General features: G+C 42.8%; 2 protein-coding genes across 2 annotated transcripts in view; one reads left to right on the forward strand and one right to left on the reverse strand.

Annotated features, from left to right (window-relative positions):
• Nucleotides 1-1,414, forward strand: part of pvalb7 (parvalbumin 7) — a 1,599-nt gene extending 185 nt beyond the window's left edge. Inside the window, exons 2-4 of the mRNA XM_030781541.1 lie at nucleotides 129-261; nucleotides 1,070-1,179; nucleotides 1,389-1,414. Coding sequence (XP_030637401.1) covers nucleotides 129-261; nucleotides 1,070-1,179; nucleotides 1,389-1,414 — 269 coding nt within the window. The remainder of the gene's footprint in view (nucleotides 1-128; nucleotides 262-1,069; nucleotides 1,180-1,388) is intronic.
• Nucleotides 1,415-2,848: 1,434 nt separating this feature from the next.
• baiap2l2b (BAR/IMD domain containing adaptor protein 2 like 2b) lies at nucleotides 2,849-10,821 on the reverse strand. The gene is made up of 14 exons (XM_030781512.1): nucleotides 10,768-10,821; nucleotides 10,400-10,475; nucleotides 9,534-9,620; nucleotides 8,134-8,195; nucleotides 7,814-7,885; nucleotides 6,936-7,025; nucleotides 6,527-6,658; nucleotides 6,283-6,393; nucleotides 5,641-5,743; nucleotides 4,755-4,962; nucleotides 3,920-3,982; nucleotides 3,491-3,812; nucleotides 3,069-3,115; nucleotides 2,849-2,924 (listed from the first exon to the last, which is right to left on the reverse strand). The coding sequence occupies exons 1-14, from the start codon at nucleotides 10,819-10,821 to the stop codon at nucleotides 2,849-2,851; spliced, it is 1,503 nt and encodes a 500-aa protein (XP_030637372.1).
• Between the last annotated feature and the right edge of the window lie 1,679 nt (nucleotides 10,822-12,500).

Here is a 12,500-nt window from a genome sequence, read left to right on the forward strand (position 1 = left end):
ACAATACACAGTGAGGATTTTTTTCTGCAAGCAGTTGGCAAATAAAGTATTTTTTACTGGGTTTGGTTCATGGTGCTGAATGATTTTTTAAAATGTGTGTGTTTTGGGGTGTGTGTGTGTGTGTGTAGATGCAGACACCTTTGATCATAAGAAGTTCTTTGACATGGTTGGTCTCAAAGCCATGTCAGCCGACAATGTGAAGAAGGTTTTCAAAGTTCTGGATGTCGATGCCAGTGGCTTCATCGAGGAAGAGGAGCTCAAGTGAGGATTACACACACACACACACACACAAACACCACACTACATTTGTAGGCACTCACAGACATGTACAAGCATACACATGTGCACACATGCACTAATACAAACATACACACTTACAAACTCCCGCCCACACACACCCCTACTCACACCCACACCTATCTTCTCAAGCAGACTTACAAGCAGAAAAATGATGCATTAACTCATTCCAAAATGGCAAGTCCCTCACCTAGATTCGTGTGAACTAAAGACCGCATCAGGCCCAGTTATCTCACACGAGTGCACGCTCATAAAGGAGAAGTGCAGAGACGTTTCTCGGATAAACTACCTTCTGAGAGGTCAAAATCACATTTCACGGCCCTGGGCTTTGGCTCCCATTCAAGGCTACTATCTCATTCTCCTTTTATTATGTTCTCCTGATAGCTATCAAGGACACCCTGAGATGAGCAACATTTCCAGTGTGAATATATTCACTGGATCAGGACAGCTCAGGCGTAGCGGAGATACACAGAGTAAATCTTTCCTCTGACCGGAACATTATTCTCAGAGCAGCTCTCCTCTGACTATAACTGCCAATCACGCGAAGGTCTCAGGGCATCAGGGGTTCAGCGGTTGCCAGGTTGGAGAAGACATCCGCCATCGGAAATGGACTAAATATAAATAAAACATTTTTGTTAGCTTGATAGAGAGAGGGGATGAGATGCTGAGAGGTATTTGAGTGTCTTAACCTGAACAGGGTTGCTGGAGTGGTGATTTTTAAAGGTAAAAAAAAAAATTCTTCCCTGTGTTTTTTTTTTTTCTTTCTTCGCAGATTTGTCTTGAAGGGTTTCTCCAAAGATGGCAGAGACCTGACCACCACCGAAACAAAAAAATTCCTGGCTGCCGCTGACAAGGACGGAGATGGAAAGATCGGCATTGACGGTAATGAAAGATCCTTTGCAACCTGTACCTATTTAGATAATAAAACATACCACAAAATAAGCAAAGAGAGATTTTTTTTTAGACAGTGCATTGTCATATCAAAAAGGCGAACAACAATAACAAAATTGTGGACGACATGGCTACTGTTTCTGAGAGGATTTTTTTTTCCTCCCCTAAGATCCTCTGCTGTTCTCCCTTTATTTTTTCAGAATTTGAAGCCTTGGTGCACGAGTAACAAGAGGCATATCTGGCAACCCCCACAGAAACCCTCCTCCCCTCCAAATCCTGAAGGTCATGTTTCTATGCCTCCATCTTTCTGCCCACCGCCTCTCTGTTCACTCCTCTGGCTGCATCCACACTCCAGCATGGAGACTTCGGCCAGGAGTTCTCAGAGAATCGTCCACCCACATTCACACTCATCTCTATTTATTTCTCCATCTTTCTTTTTTCTTTTCTTTTTTTTTTTTTTTATACAAACACACAACACATGTTACAAGTCTTTTCAAAGCAACACACTGTGTCATTTAAAAAAAAAAAAATGTAGATAACTGATGAAAGCTTCTTCTTCTTCTTCTTCGTCTTCTTTTTGCTCCCTCTTTCATTTTTGCATCTATCTTTCTCCTGCCACCTCTCTCTTTCACACACACACACATACACACACACGCGCTCAGACACACACACTACACAAACACACCCATCTTTCACTCTTCTCTTTCCATCTGTTCCCCTTTCTCCATCCCTCTTTTCCCGCCTCTCTTGCTCCTCTCGCCACGAGCTGCTAAATATGCCAATTAAAGAAGAAGAGCAGATTGAGATGTAAAGGGAGAAACAGCTGAAATGGGTAATTAAAATAACGTCTTGACTACTCTGACTACCGACTCCATTTATTTCCACCGACTCTCCCGCCGTGGCCTGGATTAGAAGTGTGTCACTGTTCAGCCTCAGAGCATCTTAGGACAATTCTAGGGCAAAAAAACTCTCCCGATTCTGTTTTTGGCCTACTCTACTTCGTGGACGACTCAACTTTTGTGTGCGACAAGCACATCCGTGACATTCGGAAAGATAACTAAATCATATTAACGTGAGACAGAGTATGTCAAATCATATTAAAGCAAAAATGAAAGAAAGTCTAATACATTGATAAAACACTCAGTGTATTCACATGTTATCAATCTAACATAAAGTCTCAAGAGATGATAAATGCTTATTATAATCACGTGTAACTAAACAAATGTGAAATACAATAATATTGTACTTTAAAATGTTTCTTAGAGTGCTGATCTAAAATTTTTTTTCCCCCTTTGAAAATGAATTATTGCGGTAGAAATTATTAATGACTTACAGGAAGACAATAAATTCAGACATTAGTTTGTTGAACAAACAAATCTCATCACCAAATTAAAAAACAACAACAACAACAACAACAACAACAACAAAAAAACATGCTAACATGATACATGATAACATGATATGCTAACAGGAGAGAAAACTTTATCGGTGGCTGCTCTGGCTGGCTTGGCAGTCAGAACCATGAACACAGATTTCAGGTGTAAGTACCTATCTAAGTTCAGCATTACAGTGCAAACAGAGTTAGAGCACTGCTTCTAAAACAGTCTCTTATCAGTTAAAAGGCTTTTATTGGTGGGTAATGGCTACCATCTGGTTATTGTCAATGAATGTGCGGTGAAGACCTGTCGTTGGTGACAGTGGGGCGGAGTTTCACTGTAGCAAAAGGGTTTGTTCCCCTACAACGTGAAGGAGAAGACAGTCAACACAGCGAGGCCGACACAGACACAGACACACACACACACACACACACACACACACACACACACACACAGAAATGCCAGGGCTAAGATGAAATACATGCAGTCGTTGTGATGATTTACCTTGGAAAGAGTGGGTGTTCAGGGGGCTGTCCTCCGGGCGTGGCCCTCTGAAAAGTGATGCAAACACATAGGCACATACGTGCAATAAAGGGTGATAAATATCAATAAAAGCCACAGCAGGCAATGAAACACTTTTTATGTATAGCCTTGTACTAAATGAACTAACCTAAATTTTATTCACTATGAATGTAGGTGTGCACAGACAGATATAATAGATCTTCTCAAAGTTCACAAAACTGGGTCTTAAAAACGTCCTCAACCTTGCTCTTCGCTGAAATGAATTAATTTCCTCTGTCACCTCATTTACATACCTCAGAGCTAGACTCCACCTTTCTGTCAGGGGCAGGAGAGATTGGACGCACATCTGAGGAAGCCTTGGGAAGGGGCGGGGCTGGAGGTGGGATTTCACTCTTGTGTTCCACTCTACTCTCAAAGTGAGAATCTGCCCTCCTATCGGGAAGAGGCGAGACTGGACGCAGGTCGGCCGAGCCACGCCGCAGGGGTGTGGTTGGGGGCGGGATTTCATTATAGCTCTTCTGATTGGTCTTGCTTTCATATGTGGACTCTGTTTTTCGGTCCGGAAGAGGTGATATTGGGCGGAAGTCTGCCGAGGCCCTACGGTGGGGCGTGGCATGGGGAGGGACCTCGTTATAACTCTTGCCGTCAGCCTGTTTCTCTGATTGGCCAGTTGAGGCTGTTGGTTCCAAGAGGTTGTTCATGCTGTTGCTTCGGAGCGAAGCCCCACTGAAAGATCAGAGGTCACAAGGTCAACATCAAACGAAACAAAGACACTGCATTTTGTATAAATAACACATTTTCAGTCATAAAAAGGTCTGTAAAAGTTCTCTTACCCTGAGCCAAGTGGGGTGAGATCCTCTAAAGGAGCGACATAAGCTGCAGGAAACCAGCCTTGGCTGAAGGTAGTACACCAGCATCACCAACAGAAGATTCATGTTAATATTTTAATACGATATGGTATATAAAAATTAACATTAACATTTATATAATGTATTATGCTGTAGAAATTTCAAATAGGAGACAAAGAGCTCCAAAGGTTTTTGAAGATGAACACATTTTTTTGTATGCGTTGGGTCGTTTTTGTTGTTTGTGCATTTGTTTTTTTTTTTCTTGTTAAAGTTTCTGTCTCGTTAATGGGAATTTAGGAATTAGCTCCATCTCTCTGCACACACCTGCCTAATAGCACACAGCTGTGCAGTCAATTAAAAAAACAAAACTAAACAAAAACAAAAGCACCTGAAGTGTCCTGAAATGGGAAGACCATGTGCAAAGAGTGTTGTCATTTCTAAACGCTCCCTCTGATACGGACAAAAACACGCTGAAGTGACAACCTGCAGCACTTTAACCATCTCGAACCCCCTCGTATCACTTCACATCGACGTAAAACGCGCCACCGTGTAAAAACTTTTGGAGGTTACTGCATGTGGCTTTCGCTTTGCGTCAGAGCGTAATATGGTATGAGAACAGCATACAGGACTGATATCAACCTTCACTTATAACGCTTTGTCAGCGAACACAATTAATACACCGCTGAATGGAGATGCACAGGTCAGTGGCTCTTCAGGAAGGTGAAGTAAAGTAGGAAGTAGAACCAGTCATTCATTTTTTTTAAGTGATAAAGATGTCACTGATGCTGCGTCAGTGACATGTTTGGTCATCAGGCCTCACCGCAGACTGCTCTCCAGACGGCCGTACAGCCAGCCGTTCCGAGGCTCCTGCACCAGCACGGTGACCGTCTCCCCCCGAGAAAGAGGCAGCATAACCGGGTTAGAGGACGGGGGGTGAGAGACCAAGACCCGCATGGGCCGACCCCCACCCAGCCCCAAAGACTCCCCCACCGAACTGGAACGAGAACGGCTGGGGAGAGGGGACGGAGCTGGAGGGGAGGAGAGAGAGAGAGAGAGATAGAGTGAGAGAGAGACAGAGAGAGAGACAGAGAGAGAGAGAGAGAGAGAGAGAGTGAGAGAGAGAGAAAGAGAGAGAGAGAGAGAGAGAGAGAGAGAGTGACAGAGAGAAAGAGAGAGAGAGAGAGAGAGAGCGAGAGAGAGAGTGACAGAGAGAAAGAGAGAGAGAGAGAATTCGATAATCTCTCTCGACATTGGGGGTTTGGATTGAGTACATCAGATACTATCTCTGCTGGCAGTTCATTGTATGCTGAGTAAAAAAAAAAAAAACCATCGGCATTAATCTTGTCAATTAACTTACATCAGAATCAATGAGGACAAAGAGACTGAAGATCCAGCCAAGTCCCCGAGCTCTGGGGCACTTTTGAAATTAACATTCTGATTCATAATCGACCGAGATTTCTCTTGGTTTGTCTTGCAGCCAAATATAATAAGATTTTTAAAAATGCATTAGTTAAACATTACATACACATTTATAGCTTGGGGGATAGTAGGTTAAAGCCAAACAGATTTCTGCTGACAACTAAGAATCACAAGGTCCATTAAAAAAAAGTCTGTTTGATTTAATGAGGTAGGGGATTCATCTAAAGTGACTGAAAGTTAGTGATGGCAGAAGTTGCTACATAATAGGTGTTGTGCTGACCACCCACCTCTAGAGGGCACTCTACCCAGAGGCTGCTGCTCTCTCCCAACCCAGGCTCTGTCATCCTCTCTGTCTCCAGTTGAGAGAAGAGTAGTGAGAGAACTCCTTAGCTAAAGGAAGAGTGGAGGATAAATAGATCAATTGAAGATAAGAGATGAGGCTGAAAACCAAACCAAACAAACAAACAGACAAAACAAAACAAATCCCCTCCAAAAAAAACAAAACAAATGAAAAGGAGACGATTTCACATGATAACCTTGGTTTGTATTGGAGAGTTTCTGCACTGAGTGTTGTGAGTTTAGCTCTGTCAGCTGTAAAATCCTCACTGACCTTAGAGTGATCTTACTCTCATGCCATCTGTCTGCTCATGCTCTGGTGTTAATGAGGAATGAGTGACTCAGTCAGTCCACTGCATCTTTTTCATTCTTCCCTATTCACACCTCCATTACAGTTCTATCTTTCTTTTCCTCTCTTTTCTTTTTCTGATACCCTGTAATTGACCCTTAATGGCTAAAATGCTGCCCATTCTCAACCTGTTTTTCCACCTCTCCCTCGGAATCAAATTTAGCACCTTTTTAATGACTGTTATAATCTCTCTCTCTTTCTCTCTCTCCCTCTCTCTCTCTCTCTCTCTCTCTTTCTCTCTCACCTGTGCCTCTTGATCCCCTTGTGAGGGAGTTGGTGTTCGGGGCCTAGAGCTCCGTGTTTCATTCACTTTTTCTTTCCATCCCTCTGCTCTCTGCTGGAGAGAAACCCCGGTCTGAAGAGACAAAAACACATACACTGTAAGAGTTGCGCTTGTGTGTGTTTGTTTGTGTGTATGTGTGCGTGTGTGTATGTGTGCAGTTTTATGTGTGTGTGTGTGTGTGTGTGTGTGTGTGTGTGTGTAATACCTTATTGATGAGGTAGAGCAGAGACTGGGTGAGTCCACAGTGTTTCTCAACTAGAAAGCGATATCTCCTCTCCTCTTCCTTCAGTATCTCATGATGACTCTGCCTCAGGTACTGCATATACTCACTCCCCTCCTGTCAGTGCACGTACACACACACACACACACACACACACACACACACACACACAGTTAAACACAAACACACACACACACAGTTAAACACACATGGTTAAACATGTACATTTACATACACATATTCACATTTACATTTATTAACATTTACATTTATTCATTCTGCCTTCCAACGGAGGCAGAACACAAACTAATCACATAACCGTTGTGTGGAGTGTCTGTGGCATCAGTGCCACTGTTAGAACAGCGCACAGTGAAAGGGTTTTATTTGACCTCACCAAAGAGTCTCTGTAAGCCCCCCGTCTCAGCTGTCTCTCCAGGGCCGCCGCCTGATTCCTCACCTCCATCTCATACACTCTCTTACTGCCCTACAGTTCAGACGCACGCGCACACACACATACATACACACACACACACACACGCACATACAATATACACACACACATACGCACGCACACATATACAATATACACACACACACGGATACACGCCAACACACACACACACACACACACACGCACGCACGCACGCACGCACACATACATACACATACATACACACCCACAAACACAAATGTGTCAGATGTCAAACATTATTACTCCATTTGATGTCGCATACTGTACATATCTTTCACCTGCTCCTTTTCTCACAAACACACACACACACACACACACACACACACACACACAAACATACACACCATATACCTACAGATATACACACACACATCCATTCCTGAGAGTCACCACTCCATAACTTTAAGCACTAATAGTAATCCACCCAGTATCATCTGACTCCTACAGGCGTCTCCACAACTTCAAACCACATAATTCTCATAGCCCGGAGACACAGTGTTATCAGACACACACACACACATGCACTTGCGCCTGCACAGATACATGCACACACACATTTTTTATACACACACACACGCACACACACACACACACACACACACACACACACACACACACACACACACACTTCCCGAGCCTCCTAGCTGCCCCTTCATAACTCTCTATGTTAACAGTAATCCAAGGAGTGTCATCTGACTGCTATATGTGTTTCCCAATCCTCCCAATACATGATTCTCATAGCGTAGAGATATCACACACACACACACACACACACACACACACACACACACAAAACTCACATCTATATACTCCTCATCCAGTTTCATATTTTTGTCCATAGACTGCAACACCTCCACATGGAACCAGTGAAACTATAGAAACACATATTCTGTATATTAACAGACATACCAATACACAACAAAATGTATATGAATATATATTTACTGTACATCAATAACAACAGCATTGGGGTGGGACCATGGGCACTGTGCAGCAGAGAGTCTGAACATGCACAATACTGCAAAGAAAGAAAGAAAGAAAGAAAGAAAGAAAGAAAGAAAGAAAGAAAGAAAGAAAGAAAGAAAAAGAAAGAAAGAAAGAAAGAAAAAGAAAGACTTACAACTCCCTCTACTTCAGCTGTCAGTCTCCTCTGAGTCTCTGATATCTGAATGAGAACGTCTCCTTGAAAACCAATTATCAGAGTTGATCACTTGATTAATTTAATCTGATCTCACACAATTTAAACACATGATGATATATTAGACAGAAGAGAAACAGATAACTCATTTAACGAATAATAATTCCATCACTTAATCTCACAAACTGATCTGTAAACAAACAAGAACACTGAAGAAGTATTTACAACAAAACAAAAAAGAAAAATGATCAGTCACACAAGAACGAAGATACACATTATTAATGGATGACAGACACACACACACACACTCACATCCACACACATACACACGCGCATGCGCGCGCGCACACACACACACACACACACACACACACACACTCACATCCACACACAAACGCACAGATTCATCTTCTCAAGCTGAGATAACAAAAGTCATAATGAGATGTAAAAAGCACAGTGTTCAGCGTGCACACACACACACACACACACACGCACACATGCACGCACGCACAAACGCACACACACAAACGCACACATGTACACAAGTATGTATTCATGTCCTTACTGATTAACATTGTAATTTGCATAAATTAGGCCATCGGTTGTAGGGGACTGTGTGTGTGTTTCATAATGAGGTGATTTCTTATATTCTACACATTTATGCTTTCACACACTCTGGTCTTATGAACTCATAAACTGCTTCAGTCCACTGTTGTAGGATAATGAAATGCTCTAAGCTAATACTGGCCACTCTCAGTTCCGTGGGGAGATCAGTGTAGTCTAGTGAGGAGAGTTAATGAACTGAAAGAGGATGAAAAATCCAGCACTTCAATTATTCACAGCTTCTGTGTTGCTTCAGTTACCTGATCTCTCTTCCATAGCAAACAACACACCTGACCTTCTCTCACTCGCTCTCTCTCTTGTTTTCATTCTAATTCTTGTTGTCATTCTCTCTCTCTCTCTCTGCCTCTCTCTCTCACTCTGTATCTCTCTGTTTCTCCCTCTCTCTGTCTGTCTGTCTTTTTCTCTTTCTCTCTCTCTATCTGTCTCTGTCTCTGTCTCTCTCATACAGCCTGAAGCTAAAGGCGAGAAAAAAAGCTGTGTTGTTTTTTATGATAAGGACAGAAAAATGGTTGGCATAATTTTGCTGCTGGCTGCAAACAACAAACAATTTCCTAGTGTCTGAAGGCCAACCATGCTCAGATACTACCAACAGATGTGCTCATCCAAAAACAAATCATGAGGGGGCAGACTGTCCTTTACACACACACACACGCACACGCACGCACGCACACGCGCGCACACACACACACAAACACACACACACACACACATTGCTCACACAAAGACAGAGTTCTATCCCCCCTTCTTTCTTTACTTACCCAGTGAACGGGATGACAGGGTATGCAGGGCTTGTTCTCCCATCTTGGCCAGAGCAGTGAAATAGGCCTCACTCGTCACTGCCAAGGCTGCAACACACACACACACAAACATAAACAACAACAGAAACATACACCATACCACCACCAGTCTGGAAAAGGTGTAGTACACATGCTTGCATTACAAAGATTCACGTTACTGCAAGTGTGAATAACTGTAATGTTTTAATCTGAACCCTGAAGACGTAGAACTGCGCATACACACAGATAAACACACACACATACACAAACACGCACGCACACACACCCATGCACTCTCGCACGCACGCTTGCATGCACGCTCACACACGCGCACACAGACACACACACACACACACACACACACACACACACACACACACAAGCCTTTATTCATATCCTAGTGGGGACTTCCCATTGACTCCAATTACCTTGTCACTAAACAATACTAACCTATGCCTAACCCTAACCCTAACCCTAACCTTAACCTTAACCAAAGAAATGGATTGACACTGTTCTCCTAGGGGGGACCAGCATTTTGGTCCCCACAAGGCAATTCTGTCTTGGGACTTTCAGTCCCAAGAAAAATACAAATACATGGTATACACACACACACACACTCACACACACACACACACACACACACACACTCACACACACTCACACACACTCACACACACTCACACACACACACACATATACACGCGCACACACACACAGAAAGTGTTCCACCTGAATACATTCACTCAGGCAGCTTACAAGCAGCTTAACATTAAACTTACCATGTCAACACATTTTTGCACAAACGCGCACACACACACACACACACACACACACACACACACACTCACCTTGGAAGGCTTTCACATAGCTGTTGCCCAGGGTAACCAATTTCTGTAGGCCAGGATTAAAATGATCCATCAGGTTCTGGGAGCACAGACCACACAAACCTCATTAATCTCTCAATGCCAACCAGGAATACCCATAAACATAAAGATACACAAACACACACAAACACACACACAGAACACACTCTTTCTCACAAAGAATTTCACAGCATATACATTATGTGCCAGAAACTCCACAGTAACAAGACCCTAAAAAATTATTGTTTTTCATTTATAAAACTATGAATGGACAGAAAAGATGTTCAAACAACGGTTAAACCATTCTTCTCACACCTTTCCAGTTAGAATGCACAGATGAGATACAGACTCACATTATACACTGTTAAAGTAGACCTGTGTAGATGATCACTGTTGGCTCCAGACATGGTAACTCTACTGATAAACAGGATGCTGAGGCAGTAACAGAGGGAGAAAAAAAGCCATCTGTCAATCAAACTCAAGACACGTTAGTTAGAGTGATAAAACATGACACGTTGCTTTCTAGATCTTCATCAGCAGTATCAAGACATGAGAGGAAGACAGAGGTAAACAGACCTGGGATATTCCTACCTGTGACAGTGAGAGTTCACCGCTGCGATTATTCCACCAGGCTGCCCTTGTAACCTTGAAAACACTCCTTAGTTTAGGCGGGTGTGTGTGTGTGTGGTCCTGCACTAATGACCTGTTCTTATTTCTGTAATGAGTCTTTTTTTTCAACCATGTGTTATCACCTGGTGACGGAGTATGTGTGTGTGTGAGAGTAAAAGAGAGCGAGAGAGAGAGAGAGAGAGAAAGAGAGAGAGAGAGTGCATTTGATATCACTCCAGACTTTGAATTATTTACTGGAGGCACGCCATGCAGAGGAAGGGGGGAAAAAAGACCCTGTCAGACGAGATGGCCGAGCGTGCAACTCACACCTGAGAAAACACCTGTATGCAGCTTCATCTGATTATGATGATTAACGGAGAAACACTTTGCTTTAATGACCATGAATTTACGGACCAATTAGCTTTGAATAGGTAACAGGTGAAGATACACAAAGATACTGCAGGGTACACAAGACTACGCTCACTAAAACCTCGCACAAACACAAAGGCCCAGCCCCCAGCACGGCCAAGTGAACAGCCGAGATCCCAGCGCTCTAGCAATCTATGGCTCTTACCATTGCTTTTCCGTGGGCCGGGGACTGAACTTAAGTGAACTGAAGTTGTGCGTCTTTACATACCACTGTTTTGAATGGGATTTGTCAAGGTACTCATCTGGAGATTATTTCTCACAACTTGTTGATCATACCGCAGCCTCTTCGTCGACCATCGGTAAAATTTTTAAGGGACAACGTAAATTTCAACCGCATACGTCCCTTTTGTTTCCTGCTTCAGCGGCTACTCCTCCTCAGCTCAAAACAGAGCTACGACAGCCAGTGTCCAATCTCCATTTAGATTTTTTTTTTGTGAGGAAAGAATATGAGGACAGGACAAAAAAAAAAGGCGAACTTATTGTTTAGGTTTCTCACAGTGGACAATAATACAGTTGTCCATCTATGAAAATTACAAACTCATACTGGAGCCAAAAAAAAAAAAAAGAAAGAAAGGTCACACAGCGAGGCCTATTATTTCCACAAGTTAAATGTTTAATTTATTGTTTCATATTCTCATAAGCATTGATAAATGGATACAAAAGAGATTAACATCAGATAAAAGGGTTTGACTCTAAGGTGGTGAGGTTTGCACACAACCAGAGCAAAGTAATCCTTCTATTAACACTGTAAGAAAACATATCAGTCCGACACTAAGACTAAGAGGTGTTGGGGCAATCCGGACATACAGACGATGGACGAGACGCACTCGACCCTACGGTGAGCTGTCCGGGTATCCGTCAGTGCAAATGTCATATCAGTTTCTATTTTTTCTGAACTGGTTTGAAGTTTTCGGGTTATTGGCTTAAGACATTATCACAACCACATATTGTGTTGTGTTATGTCAAAGACACGGACCCGAATGTTACGTATGTGCCACAGTACAAAAGCTTAGTTTGTGAAAGAAAATTAGATCACTCTTCTAAAAGC

Source organism: Chanos chanos, chromosome 8, assembly GCF_902362185.1.
Source record: "Chanos chanos chromosome 8, fChaCha1.1, whole genome shotgun sequence".
NCBI lineage: Eukaryota > Metazoa > Chordata > Actinopteri > Gonorynchiformes > Chanidae > Chanos > Chanos chanos.

What these genes read in the sequence shown, in the direction of transcription:
- baiap2l2b (XM_030781512.1), bottom strand. Translation starts at nt 10,821, where the DNA reads ATGTCTGGAGCCAACAGTGATCATCTACACAGGTCTACTTTAACAGTG. An exon ending in GGGCTTACAGAGACTCTTTG is followed by an intron (nt 6,659 to 6,935) that starts GTGAGGTCAAAT and finishes GTGCACTGACAG; the next exon opens with GAGGGGAGTGAGTATATGCA. An exon ending in AAGGGGATCAAGAGGCACAG is followed by an intron (nt 5,744 to 6,282) that starts GTGAGAGAGAAA and finishes CTCTTCCTTTAG; the next exon opens with CTAAGGAGTTCTCTCACTAC.